Source organism: Vicugna pacos, chromosome 25, assembly GCF_048564905.1.
Source record: "Vicugna pacos chromosome 25, VicPac4, whole genome shotgun sequence".
In the NCBI taxonomy this organism is placed as follows: domain Eukaryota; kingdom Metazoa; phylum Chordata; class Mammalia; order Artiodactyla; family Camelidae; genus Vicugna; species Vicugna pacos.
This window is the reverse complement of record NC_133011.1, coordinates 4,925,175-4,940,336: the sequence shown is the minus strand read 5'-3', so window position 1 is coordinate 4,940,336 and position 15,162 is coordinate 4,925,175. Positions and strand designations below refer to the sequence as shown.

The 15,162-nt window shown below is 41.5% G+C and overlaps 1 protein-coding gene across 2 annotated transcripts in view; it reads right to left on the bottom strand.

Annotated features, from left to right (window-relative positions):
* Positions 1–13,561: 13,561 nt before the first annotated feature.
* The window catches only part of TMEM67 (transmembrane protein 67), a 43,202-nt gene continuing 41,601 nt past the window's right edge, over positions 13,562–15,162 (bottom strand). Inside the window, exons 27-28 of one of the 2 annotated variants that reach the window (XM_006209692.4) lie at positions 14,982–15,124; positions 13,562–14,051 (exon numbers count right to left, since the gene is read on the bottom strand). In XM_006209692.4, the coding sequence (XP_006209754.1) occupies positions 13,971–14,051; positions 14,982–15,124 (224 nt within the window). In that variant the 3' untranslated portion in view covers positions 13,562–13,970. The remainder of the gene's footprint in view (positions 14,052–14,981; positions 15,125–15,162) is intronic. The other variant, XM_072949458.1, reaches the window with a different exon arrangement.

The window sequence follows — 15,162 nt, the reverse complement described above, 5'->3', positions numbered from 1 at the left end:
GTCATGAGGTCTGGGAGAAATTCCGCACAACAGAATACTCTGCGCACAGGCTCTACCAGGCCTCCTTCTCTGCGTTTCCTTTGCTCTGCCTCTCCCCACCGCCCACCACCTCTGATGTCAGAGGTGCTCTCCAGGCTGGCCCCTGCCCCAGCGCGCCAGCCCTGCCGTCCAGCTCTGGCCTTGTGCTGGCTCTCTGACCTCGGCTCCATGCCAGCACTGTGTCCCTCTCAGGTGCAAAGCCTTGGCATCAGCTCATGTCCTTTCTGGCATCTGACCTCAGTCTGTCTCCAGTTTCTAGCTTTTCTGAAGCTGACAGCTCCCGGGACGGACCAACAATGGTTCAGAGGGCGTGACCGTGACTTTATCACTGTTCCGTGTTGTCTGTCTTCTCTTCCAGGGCAGAGAGATCTTATGTTTGCTCTTGGTGGATCCTCCACAGCACTTGGTTGAGAATAGACCTTTAGTGAGTGTTTGTTGACTGACTATTAGACTATTCTTTCCCAAACAAGTGGCTGTGAGTCTTGGGAACTCCTACAGTATAAGATCTTAAGACCACATAGGGGCATCTGATAGTGAACTCAGTCTCCTGAAAGTCCTCTTACAGCAGATTCAGATCAGTGGGAAGTACACATAACTGCGGTCACATGTGGGGGTTTTATCCCCATCAGAATGGAAAAGCATTCCACCTATAAAGTGTTTTTTCTTATTTTTTCCTATTATGTAATAAGCTTCATCTTGTGCTTTTTCAAAATTGACTCTGCTTTTTGCCAAGCACTTTGTTGATACTACTGCCTCACGACTGTACATCAACTCCTTGAAAGAAGTCTTACTTTTGTGTACTTTTTGGTAGCATCTTTTTGAGCAACTTAATGAAAAGTACACACACCACAAAATATTTCTAAAATTGAAAAGGACTGTAGTTTACCAAGCTTCGTAGCTGAAAAATATTTTCATTTTGTGTTTGATTCAACTATCATGGCTTTTATCGGATACATTTTTTTTAAACAACTGAGCCTTAATTTTTTTTTAATCTGTAAAACAACAAAGTTGCCTAGATGATCCCTGTTTCTTTCCAGCTCCAACTATCTGTAGCATATAATTCTGAAATACAATAAAAAACCCTGGTGTCTCCCTATCTCAAAGAATCTCAGAATTCATAGACAAAAATCCTGAAATTCTGTTGGTTTACTAAAAAGAAATAATACACTTTAAAATTATTAAAATTTTAAAACTTTTGCTTTAGAGAAATGCAAATTAATGCAGCAATGAGATACTATTTTTGCCTAACTTTTACTTAAAAACATACTTTAGGGAAACGTAAATTAATGCTACAAATTGCCTACCAAAAAGAATGATTATCCCCAATGCTGGAAGCCTTATTGGACATCACTGGTAAGAATGTAATTTTGTACAATGTTTATGGAGGGCAATTTGACAGTGTATATCACCAGACCTAAAAATGCATATTTAAAAAAAAAGTATATAAACTTTGAACCAGAAATTATTTTTCTAGAAGTTTCTCCTAAATAAATGACACAGGATGGATGCAAAGTTTTAGCTAAATTAGCAGTTCTCAGCTTTGAGACTGGAAAAGCAGCAAAATAAATGTTTGTGGACTGGCTGAAAGGCCTTTTCCCCGAAGAACTGGACAGGTCTTTGGGGCGACCGTTTTGTAAAAACGGGGTTGGTGACACAATGGGTTAGAAATTCACAACCAAGTCTTTCTGGAGCTCAGGTCTTGTGGCTGAATCCTGGTTAAGCGGGGCAGGGACACCTTCCCTCATCTGCTCCCCAGTTTCATTACAGGACAAACCAGAGGGAATTGAGCATCTCAAAATCTGAACCAGAGGGCTGAGGAGGAAGACCCTGGAAGGGGCAAAGGAGCCGAGGAGAAGCACAGAGGTAAAAAGCTACAAGCGAGAACAAGAGAGGAGGCCAGGGCAGAGCCACTCCCCCACTCCGCCTGAGGGGCGAGCTCCGGGAACACAAGATGACCGCGCAGAAAAAGAAAAGCGCTCTCTTGCGCCACCTTCTGGTGACCACGTGTATATGCACCAGATAGACATTTTCTGCTCACAGACTGGTTTTCTAAACGGTCATGAGCTAGTTAAGGGTTTACAATAGAAAATAACCAAAAGGTCCAACAGTGGAAAATGCAATGAGAAAATTTTTACAGAAGACTGTTGTAGGGGAGGAAAAGTAATTTCCCCTCTTTCTTCTAAGTTCTTCACTGAGACCCATGTAATAAAGACCGATGAACGAGAGAAAAACAATTTCATTAATGTGACTATGTCATGTATACAAGGCAGATACCCGGGGGAAGTGAATGCCTCCTTGAGGTGGCTCTTAGAATTCAGACTTAATTATCATATTAATAGGGGAAGGGGGAGGGGATGTAGCCCTCTTAGCAGGGAGTAAATGATCTTTAGGAGAGATGACTGGACACTTAGAAGAGCAGGTGGGAGGTAGGACGGTTTGTGGTGAAGCCGGTCTGGTCTCCTCTCCTGTGTTAAGAGTCAGTCTAACGAGGTTGGTGAAACTCCCAGGGGCGGGACTTAACACAGCGAGTTCCCTGAAGGCTCTGTCTCTAGGCTGTTGAAGGGAGTGCAGGGAAAGCCTTCCACTGAATTTGCTGTTTCCCCAGGGCCTACAACTAAAAATCATCAATATACCAAAGCAGCATATTTTGGCATATTCCGCTACCTTTCACTATTTACTAACATGAACTGATGTTCACAATATGTAGTTGATTATGGGGAATCAAGGGAAGTTGAGTTAAAAAAAGCAGGTTACCAAAAAAAAGTGCACATTTTATTTCTGTAAAAACAATACACACGTCATATATTATAAATTATATATATACAGCAACAAATACAGAACAAAAATGGAATGGTACCCTTTAAGGTGTTAAAAGAATTCCAGGTGCCGGGGTTAGATACAGAAGCAAAAGAGCAGACAAGGCTCCTACTCATGGAAATTTGATTCTTGTGGGGAAATACATAACTTAAAAATAAGCTAGTAAATAAATACACAATTTGTGCCACATACTGTTATGAGTACTGGGGATACAATTTGGTGAAAAAGTTAGGTAGATATGGTCCTCGTCCTGGAAGCGGACGACAGGCAAACAGGTGAAGTCGATACCACCATTGATGCTGTGGAAGGGGAAATGGGGATGCGGTGGGGATGAAGGAGAGGGTGTCTGACCTGATCGTGGGAGGTCAGGGAAAGCTTCCTGAGGAAGGAAGTCCAAGCTGACAGCTGAAGGTCGAGGTGGGAGTTAGCTGGAATAAGGGGGAGCTTTCCAGAAAGAAGCCATCGCAGGTTGGAAAGCCTCCAGGAGGAGGCGTGGTGGGTGAACCGACAGACACAGCAGCTGGATGACCATCTGAGTCATTCTAAGAACAGGGTCTGGAGAGTCTGGTGCTTAGAGTTTGAATGTAGGCATAGCAACGAGAGGAGAGAAATTGGAGAAGTAAACAGGGGCAGACCGTGAAACCATGTTAAGGACTGTTGCACTTGACCCTAAGTGACCTCTCAAAGATCAAGAATAATTCAAGGGATCAATAAATGGGCTAGCCCGAGTATGTTCCTGTTTAGGAGGAAAACTTTTTAAAATAATGATCTTGTTAAAATCAATTTCTGAAGAATATTTAACCACAAGGGAATATGTTTATTCTATGCAGTATTTTTTTTTAAGTAGGCTACAAAACAAAGTATAGCATTATGGAAAAAAAGATTTTTTGTTTTCCTGTCTTTCTGCTTTTCTGTATTACCCAAAATTTCTGCAAGGAATGTGTATCATTTTTATGATCAGAAAAAATATTTAAATTCATAAGAAGTGTGGTTTGGAGATAGACGGCAGTATCTTAAGGGTCAGAGGTCTCCCAGCATCCTAATAATGTGAAAGAGGCAGAGGCAGTGGGAAAAACTCAGATTCAATACTGAGACCTGCATGGGACTCAAAGGCCCGTGAAATTTTACTTTAATTTTTTTTATAACAATTTAAATTGACTCTGAGCAGCACTGAAGGAAGCTCTGTTTATCTTTTGACAATACTACATGAATTTCTCTATTGGCTGATAAATTTCACCTGTACAACTACTGTATATGCACAAATTTTTTTGCATGGCTAATAATGTCATTTGTATATAATTTAAAACCATAAGTCATGTTTGTAAGAATTCTGAGCCACACACTGGTTGTTCTCAACAAGAAAGGCTGAAGGGGCAAAACCACAAAGGGACCAGCAAGACCTTCCATTGCCTTCTTGCTTTTGCGCTTCTATAAAACGGCTTGCTTCTAGGAAAACACTGATTCACTCTGCGTCAACTGGAGAAAAACGCACAACCTGAAAGTTGCGAGGTGAGTTTTATTTGGAGATTCTGCTGAGGACTAGAGCCCAGGAGACAGCCTCTAGGATAGCTCTGAGGATCTGTTCTGAGAAGATAAGGGAGGAGACAGTACATATAGGAATTTTTGCTAAAAAAAAAAAAAAGTTTAACATCAAATGATGATTGCTAATCACAAAAAAACAGACATCTCAAATTTAATGATTTTCATGCTTTTCTGTGTGTGGGAAGACGCAGGAGTCTGGCTCACTGAAATTATTCGTCAGATATGCATCTGAACTACTTAGGGCCAATACCTGCCACGGAATGTTTCCTGGTTCCCTGTTTTTCTCCATCTTGAATTCCCCTGGGTGGGGGTGGGGGGCACCGTCGGCGGGGGTGGGGGGTGGGGGGGTAGGAGTGGGGGTGGGCAGCTGCGGTGGCTGATGGCTTGGTGACCCGCCACATTCCTTGTTCACTGGAATAGCAGGCAACATTCCATTTCCACATCTGTCAGCTTCCATGACCACCACAATCTGAAGAAAGCGTCCAGCCCTCCGTCTGCACTCCTGCTGCACAGCTGCTTGTAAAAACAAAGCTTCAAGTACAAGATCATGGGATTATTCTGCGAGCCAGAACTTTCTTTGGTTATTCGTGAAACTATGTGAGTAAACGCCTTTTGTGTGTGATGACTGGAAGTGTAACATGATGGCGTGGGGGCCTCTATTAGCTACTGATACAAGATTTCCTCCCAGGGAGAGCGCGCCTTCATTAGGAAAATGCCCTTCTCGCCTGAAATAAAAGCTGACTCTGCAATGGTGGGTTTTTTTGTTTGTTTGTTTTTTGTTTTTTGTCTTTTTCTTCCACAAGGAGCTCCTGGGTGACTCTGGGAGACGGGTGAGGGGAGGAAGAGAGGAAAAAGGACAGACAAATTGAGAGGGGAGATGTTGGGTGCTGTGCCATGACTTGGGGTCCCCTGAATCTTCAGAAGATATAAAAAAAAGAAAATCTCACAGAGATCTCGGTGTGATTGCATTTCTCGTGGAAACCCTTCGTGGGACTGGGGAGCCCACCGGCCCGCGCCCAGGGGGTCGCGGGGAGAAGAGGCCCCGCTGTTCGGGGGGGGGGGCGGGTCGGGGGGGCAGAATCCGAGGTTCTGCAGCGCGAGTCCCCGGGAAGCGAGCTGAGGTGCTTAGCGGGAAGGGGCACACAGGAGAGGAAAGGCGCTGTCACGATGCTGAGGGAAGGCGTGAGGGAGAGAGCTGGCCCTGTCCAGAGGGACACGGGGCCCCGTCCCCAAAGGAAAAAGAACCCTCTGCCCATGGCCTGCTCTGGAGCGGAATGCGAGCGTTCCCGGAAGCGGCCCCATCAGGTGCACTGCCACAGAACAGAGCCTCTTTCCCCGCCAGGGAAATTGTTACAGCAGAGAAGCATCCTGACCAGGAAGTCGGCATTGCATAACCCATAAACACAGCCAACCACGTGTCAGGAAGGCAAAGATACGGATGAACTCACATAATCACTTAAAACTCTGATATTTTTCTTGAGTTCTTTCGAACAGGCACAAATGTAATATACACATAATTTTATAAGCGACTCCAATATGCTGTCAAGTTCAGGGCTGTAAAAAAACAACCAGTGTAACCAATTTGACATGAAATATGTTCGTTATAATAAAAATTAAACAGTTAATAATGTTGTGGTTGCCTTCTTGGCCCTTACATGTAATTTTATGGGATGGTGAGTATGAGCCTTGAAGGGGTTATTAAAGAAAGTTTGAGCTACTGCCTTCTTTTCTCTTGTTAAATGTCCCTGAATTAAGCACTGCTGCTGGCAGTCAGTTAATCAGAAGTTCCTTGAGGAACACAGTCGGTGCAGTGATTTTGTCTGGAAGGCTGTGTGTGTGCACCCAAGTGGCAGACTGGGGAAGGACCCTGGAATGCATGTGGTCTGTGCTTTCTCCGTGGCAGGTCGCCCCATCTGCATCCCAGACTGCTGCCGTAAGGCGTATGTGTAGGAAGACCCGACTGACAGGGAGCCATGATTATTCAGGCAGCTCTAAAATTATACGAAAGTTCTTCCCTCTCTTGAGCTGAAATCCACTGTTTCATAGCTTCCTTTCACTGATTCTAGCTTAGTGGTTGGGAGTTTTATGGGTGTTAACTTCACCTTCCATGGGATAAATGTTTGAAGAAAGCCACTATGGTCCTGATTTATCTTTTTCCGGTTCCTTCTGTTATGCATCCTGGGGCATCTCTAGATCCTTCATCATCCTGCTCATCACCCTCCAAATGAAACCCAATTTGTCAAGGATCCTAGGAACCAGGTACCTTCAGAACCGAACACCATACTATGAGCAGGATATGAGTGGCTCACAGCAGGGCTACTTCCTCCTTTACTCTGGGTACTCAGTTAAAGTGGCCTTAACTTGCATTAACAACCTCATCCCAGTGTTCCATCTTGAGCTTGTTGGTCAGTGGAAGCCATGACTCTCCCCGGAGCACCGTCATTTGGCCAGGTCATATTCTCGCATGTACAGCCAGACACCTCAGGTACACACAGAAGCATTCAAGTAAGTGGAAATGTCACATCAACTTGCTTTGTGGCTGTCAAAACAAGAACTCAGTCTCAGCGAGGTGCATTCACTGTGCAGTTTCCTGTTCTAGGCACCGTGCTAGCAACTTTATGTCTGTAATTTCCTTCTATCCGAACAACGACCCTCTGGGGACAGTCATCATCGAGTTTTACAGATGAAGAGCAGGCTTACAGATGCTGAAGAGTCTGCTTGTGATCACACACAAAGGAAACAGAGAAGCGGGGAATTCAGAGCCAGGTCTCAGAATTCAAAGCCTTTGTTTTGCTCTTAGCTCCAATTCTGTTCTGCCTCTTTATGCTAAGCACACAGAAAACCAGAAAACGGATTAAACGGTGGCTCTTCCTGCAGCTTTACAATAACCAAAGAGAGAAAGGGAGGCAGAATAAGAGAATGGGGTTGAAGCTCTGGTTTGGTTAGTGTCTAACAAAGACCCTCTGGTCGTAAGATCTCATAGCCCTTTACCCTCTGCGGGTCAGAGTGAAAGTCGTATACAGAGTTAAAGAAGTACTGAAAATGTCACAGTTTAATGAGTGTCCCTAGCACTTGGCCTTGCTGTTCTCATATGATACAAAGTAGCTGAAAAGGATACACAGAATGACACCCCAAAATTGATTAAACTGTTGGGAATCAAAATTCATGCAAACATTGGCTACAATTATTCAGAGCCGGTTTGAGAAAGGTTCAACAGTGACGTAAGGGGAATAATAGTTTTTTTTTTTTTTTTCCTGCTGCATTAGTTCTGTCCTTCAGCTCCGCACAACCAGAGTGGCTGCAAAAGGAAGCTGCCGACGTGAAACGCGATCAGAGGAATAGCTGACCTCCCCCAAGGAGGGCTGGGCGTTGGTTTTGGCTTTGTGTTCTGAGCTTGGTCTCTCCCTCTTCTAGGTAACGATCCTCTGAAATTGTGTGTAATTATGGCTTTGAGAAAGGCTCCAGAAAATGAGAAATGTTCAGGGGATGGAGCCACATTTAGCTGGCTAAGACAAAACAAAAAACAAAACAAAACAAACAAAAACATAAAACCCCCCAAAATCTTGCTCTGGTTGCTGCAATGAGGAAGCACAAAAATATGAAGTAGATGGAATCCAGAACTTAGTTTTTTGTTTTTGTTTCTGTTTTTTTTTTTTTTTTTTTTTTTTTTTTGCTTTGAAACTATATGCTTGAAGGGGAGTTCTCTCAGTCAGGTGAAGGTTTTGTGGGATTATTTTTTTTTCTGCTTCCATCACTTAAAAGAATAAATGTAAGGTACAGACTAGAAAAGTAAGAGCATAACTATTAAAAAGGACAAATATTGTGTAAACAAAAAATAGGGAGAAACACACCCACGTGTAAAGACACATACACGTGGAAAGCCATCTCGTGTAATCTTGCTTAATACACTCTTTAAGTAAAAGGAACTCTAAGAAAATCTAAGAGAATAAAGTTCACTGTTTTTGAAACTAGATTGCCTTTTGCTGAAGGTTGAAAGTTGCCACATTAAGATATATAACACAGAGTATTAACATACAATATAGCGAGCCACGTTTCACAGCAGGATGCACCACATATCACGGCATATGAGGAAAACAGCAGTGCCATCCCATTTAGGGTGTTTATAAACGAGGCACTGCATACTCTGGATAGCGGTTTGATTTTTTTTTAACATTTAAATGTAAAAATGTATTTTATTAAAATGAGAGGTGAAGATTCCATAATCATTAGATTTTTAATTAGCTTTTTCCCCCCTAAGGCATGGCATGTTTTGTGATTTTCTCCCTTATGTTTCTATTTTTAGCATTCGATTCCCAAACCCGGGTTTAAAAAAAACTCAGCATCACGTATAGAGTGCTTTCCATCAGCTGAGACGCAGTAACGGGAGGGACATGAGAAGCGAGCAGCGGTGACAAGGTCGCGAAGCGTGTGCGGGGCGAGGCAGAGCGGACCCCGGCCCTGCAGTCGGGGAGCGCCCCGCCCGGGGAAGCGGTGCGGAGAGCGCTGCGTGCTCCCTACCGCCACCTGCTGTCCCCGTGGCGTCATCACACGGAGCAAAGTCGTCAGGTCTTCATAGCTTTGAGACTTAGAAAACAGTCCTGTTTATTAAGATAAATCCCCTCACTTCATATAGTAAACAGAGTATGAAAGGTCATTTGCTCCACTTCCTTACCCACAATAGGTACGTTAAGGTTTTAAATTTTAGCCATTTCGGTGGTTTGGTCGTCAGGGGTATCTCGGTTTTATTTTGCTTTCTCACGGTGACTAAGGTTGAGCACCTGTCACACGTGATTACTGGTAGCTTGGACACCCTCTTTTGAGAGGTACATACTTCAGTTTTTGCCCTACTTCCGTTTTTCCTGTTGGGCTGCCTTCTCTTTTTCTTATTGATTTGATGAGTTCTTTATTCTGGATGGAAGTTCTTTGTCAGCTACACATTTTAAAATACTTGTTCTCATACTGAAGTTTGTCTTTTCATTCTTATAATGGTAGCTTTTAATGAACAGAGCTCCTAATTTCAATGTAAATTGAAAATTCACATTTACTCTAAAATACGCACAACTGTACATTTAATGTAAATTGTAAAGTCCAGCTGACCAATGTTTTTCCTTTATGGTTGGCCTTTTCTCGGGTCTTAAGAAATCTTGGCCTACACCAACGTTAGGAACATGTTCTCCAGTGTTACCTTCAGAGGCTTTATCATTTAAACTTTCATATTTAGATCTACCTGAAACTGATTTTTCTGTAAGTGTGAGATAGGGGTAAAGATTCTTTTTTTTTTTTCCGTCATGATAGTCACATTGACCACTGAAAAACCACTTTCCTCACTGCACGTCACCCTTGTCATAAATCACGTGACTCAATATCTGTGGCTCTGTTTCTAGTCTCCATTCCACTGGCCATGCATTTCTTCTGCAATAATAACTATAACAGAAGCAGTTATTGTTTTAAAGCCCACAGGGCCTTTTGTCCACTGTTACTTCTAGCATTCCTAGCAATGTGACAGCATCTTCAAAAAAAAAAATCCTCTTTTTAAAAAAATTATTTATTTTGGGGGGTGGGTAATTAAGTTTATTTATTTATTTAAATAGCGGTACTGGGGTTTGAACCCAGGACACCTCCTGCTTGCTAAGCGTGCACTCTGCCACTGAGCTATACCTACCCCTGACAGCATCTTAATACAGGTTTCTGAGGGACCAATCTGGGTCTTTCTTCCACAATTAAATATTAACGGGACTTACTATTACTACCACCACCACCACCACCACCACCACCACCACCACCTAGCTGACACCCACGTAGGACTTACTGTGTGTCAGGTACTCTTCTAAGCACCATACACACATTAACTCATTTAATCTCCCCAATAACTCAGTGAAATAGGTACTATTATTCCCTTTTATGGATGAGGAAGACACAGCAACTGACCCAGCTAAGTGGGGGCGCCAGGATGCGGATCCAGGCCGCCTGGTTCCAGAGTCTGTGTTCTCAGCCACTACCCTTTCCTGCCTCACTGCCTCTCTTATAGGCAATGTACTTCCTTATGAACCATGAAATGCAGCCGGGCAAAGGGGGCAGGAGCACGTCTCCTAGCCCGCCGGCCATCAGTCACAGCAGGGCAGTTTGACTGCGGAAGGTCCCCTCTGTCCATTCACTCACTCTCTGGGGCACTGAGTACTCCTTTGAAGGCAGGCTGGGAAACCGAGGTTGCTTAAACTCTCCCTACACTGGGGCTGGATGTAAAACCTTTGATGAAATGGCTCCTGTTTTCCTTTCCAACCATCACCCTCCAAACCCCTCAAATACACTGTTCTGTGTTCTTTATGGGATAGTCAGTCAGGTTCGGCCACAAGAGGAGACACAGGAGAGGCTCAGGAAAACAAAGTTTATTATCCTCATGGGTCTGAGAAACAGGAGGCACCCATGCCACACAGAGCCACCTGGGGGAGCACCGGTGCCGGTCAGGAGGCAGAGGGACAGGAGCCAGGGGAGAGCCTAGACCTGGCCTTTATTAGATTCCGCATTTCTGCAGGAAAGGCAGGCAGGGCGAGGTACAGCTTAGGACTGGCTAGCTTAAACAATTACAGCGGGCTCCAAGCTACAGGAGTGCTCCCTGGTTGCCCGGTACCTGGTCCTCGCATGATTAAGGCAGAGGAATACTGTCCCCTGAGGAGCAGGGCCAGATCATACAGATACGGCCCCGCACTGGTGAGGCTGCCCGCGAGGCCGGCTCCTGGGTGAGAACTCGGTAGTCTTAGCAGGGCAGTCTCTCCCCAGCCAGAAGAAATTTCATGTTAAGACATCGTAATAGATAGAAAATCTTAAAAAAACATAAACAATACATGTGTTCTGTATTGAAACTACGTGTAGTAACCAAAGGCCACGTGCTTCATCTCAGAGCGTATATTGTTCCCTGCTTGGATGGCACTTGTGTTGTTTCTCTTTAAATCTTGGATCAAATACCACTTTTCTCAGGTCAAAGCCCTCATGACCGCAGATGTGCAGCTAAGAGCTTTCCCCACATCACACCCCGGTGGCTGTCGCACTTTCCAGACCGCTGTAATTACTGGTTACGTTACTGTTCCCTCTATTATTGCAAGACCCTTTTGAGGGACTCGGGAGTGGAAAGAGGTAGAAATGTACTTTGAATGAAAGTATAAATGAAGGAGCAAACGAAAGAAACTCTCCCTTCCAGAGACAACACTCCACTCTTGACTCCTTTTTCCTCACCTGTACCATGAACCACACACACAACATGGTGTCACGGCTCCTTCTTTCACTGAAGGCTGTGACATCTACCGAGAGTTCTTCCTTGTTTGAGGCTGGGGTGGCTGAGGCAGGAGGAAGGCCCAGGGTTTTCATCGGTTAGTGATTGAAATCAGTAATCTCAGTGTTAATATCAGGAAATGAATTAGCAAAATAGAAAATACATTTGAAGGCACATATTTCCAACTAAAATATATAAAAATTCCAATGTTCAGAGTTTACTCACTATTCTAAGTCTATCTCATTAATGAATTAATCCTTACAACGCGTGGTAAGCAAAGGGTATAATTTCCATCGTAAGATGTGGAATGAAGCTCAGAGATGCCAAACGACTTGGTGTGAAGTCCCAAAGCTAGTAAGTGACAAAGGGTAAAATTCTAATTCAAATCTCTGGCTTCTGTTACTAAATTTGGAGCACCTTCCATTAGGCCCTTACTTACTGCTCTTCAACTTACATTTATTTCCCCTCACCTTTTCTTGCCAATATTCTAAAGAACTTCTTATAAATATTATAAAGGACTTCTAGGTAAACCTAGAGTGGTTTCATTATGAAATGATGAAACAGTTATCAAATGTTCCTCGGTAAAATTAGGGACATAAGATACAAAGTACAATGAGTCGGTCTTACAGAAATGGACAAAAGATTATGGGTCCAGTAGAAAATTAGGTACCTGATCACAAAGTTTAATTTGTGGCGGTATAAACACAGGAGTCAACAGCGTATGAAAACCTGAAAACATTTTTATGAACCTAACCAAAATAAAAATAATATTGTACAAGCCTAATTTAAAATGGTTTTTTCAAACGTCTTTTCTCTGTCTTAATTTATCAGCAGGTGAGCCACCTGACCCTATTTAAAAAATTTCCATTTAAAAACATTCACATAAATATTAACATCTCATACGTGGAAAGAGAGCTGTGTTTCTTTCATAAGCTTCTGAATAGGTGGTTTAAAACCCCCGCTGGTACCCTTACTTAGCTCTGCGGCTTATGTTTATAAAGGCATTTCTGTCCTGGGACCCTTAAGAAACTGGAGTTTCAAGTAATGGACATATTAGCCTTCCCTCCTCCTCCTCAGCCATCCTCAAGATTCAGGGAAATGTAAAGGAGTCAACTCTGACAATGGCTGGGGAACCCGGCCCCAGCAGTGTTATTTTCCTAAATGTTATTTTATGAAATAAACATTAATCCAACAGGAAAGAGAAACATCAAGTGTTTTATTACACATTTTCAATTCAGAAATATAAACAATATCTACATAGAATTACATTTCGGTATTTATACAGCATTAACATAGAAGAAAGTAAGAAATGTAGGTTTGGGGGTTAATGACCATTACAGTTGAAACAAGGTGACTTTCAAGTTCATGGTACACAACAAAAGGGATTATTAAAGAGTATACTGAAGAAAAATAATTTCATAAAAAATTGTTAGCCACATGGCTCAGGATTTATGTTAATTATATTTTGACTCCTAATATTTCTTCCTTATTAAAAAAAATACAAGCCTATTTACTAACTATGAAGCTTAGGCTTTGCTTTCAATAAACCTTGTTAGCATAATATGATATTTTACAGTTTATTTTTTATAAAGTCTAAACATAATTGAAGAGCAAAACTTTGGGAGTGCTCTAAAAATGTCAAGTAATGAAAAGGTACTGAAAATTGTATTGGGGAAAATGTCACATTACAGTTCAATAAATGTAAATGATATTAGAGACATGAATGTACTTCACGGAAGAGTGTATTGGCCTGATAATACAGGCACATAAAGGAATGGACATGCACCACTGCATGGGATGCCTCTTAATCTAACAAGGACAGTCTACTGCCAAGCAGGGTGAGCAGCCAGAATGAGACAAAGTGAGCTGGCCCAAATACAATTTCAAATTGCTAAGTAAACTTGAAAACACTTTCAACATTTATTTAACTATAAAATACATAAAATAAGAAAATACTGAATTGAAAACTAGGCTCAAAGTTGGAATCAAAAATTTTTTTCAATTGAGAAAATGTAGGCAAACCTAGTTTATGAAATAATCTACAGAGACAAATGATGGGTATTGTTTTGATTATCATTAAAAAAATGTTTTGCTGAAAGCAACATTCATGTTTTCCATTATATCACATTACATAGCCACAAAGCAAGTTACATATCCACAAGTTATAAAAATAAATCTTTCTGTAGATTAAAAAACAAAAATAGAATAATTTGTATTATAAAATTTTAAAAAATATGGCAAACTAATCTGATAATCATGACTTTTTTTGCCATGATTATAATTCAGTCTTTATCTAGTCAATAAATTAAATCAGAAATCTCTGATCCACCAATGTTTTGGATGCCAAATTCTTCTGTCCTACTGTATTACGGATAAATCTAAAAATCTAAAAAAGAGGTAAAACAATTCAGAATAAAAAATATATAAAGGAAATTAAATACACACATCAATTAAAATATCTAAATTAAACTAGCTAATAACTCAACTATTTATTTTCATGTATTTGACATCTGAATTCCATGATGATATATAAAATTATTTCAAGACTATTGTCATCTTTCATAATATTGAAACACTGTATGTTCTTACTTAGAATATATTTTTATAAATAATAACACAAACCCTTTCATGTTCACAGGAATATACTTTTAAATATCTGGCAAGGCAAGTTTCTTCTAGCTCTAAAAATTATGGAAATAGCAAAAGACCTGTTAGGAACAGAATTTCTTCATATTCCTAGGTCTCTATCAGGAACTAATAAAACTTATCTTATTACCTCATGTACTTCCTTGACATAGTGAAGAATATTTGGGTGATATTAATACTAACATTTCTGGAACAAATTTGGCTTTTCTTGAAGTCTCCATTTCAGGCTCCACACCCATCCACACAGTTGTTTTTCACCCAAGCAGGAAGGGAACATGTGACAGTGATGAGGTAAAGGGGCTGACCCTGAACTAGATCTCCAGTGTTCGCCTTTTTGTTACATTAACCTCTGGTGCAGAGGGTGAATGGGACTTTAACTACTGCTCACTTCTGGCCTCTAGGAGACTTGCAATTTAAATGTCTTCCTGCTGGATTCCTTTCACATTTGCTCAAGCAACTTATGCCCTCCACAGGAGCCCAGTATTTCACTGACCCTGAAGGACAGCGTAGAATGAACTTGGTTGAAATGTTTTTGTGTTTTTTTGGCAGGGTTAATCATATTCTAAATGTTTATAAACTAGTAAAAGTAGACATTTACTCTCTGCTATAAAAGTAGTTACTTCTAACATATTTCTTCTAAAAGAAATCCAGAAAAAATTTTAACATTTACCTCTTGTTGTAGGTATGTAAGGCAGGCTGCTAAAATAAAATTTTGGCAAGCCAAATCCACAACACAGAAGAACAGCAGATCATAAATAAGAAGAGTGGCTTCATTTCCATAATACAGAACACTGCTGAAAGAATAGCCTTCATCTATTAAAAAAAAGCAATTTATAAGATATAAATTAAAA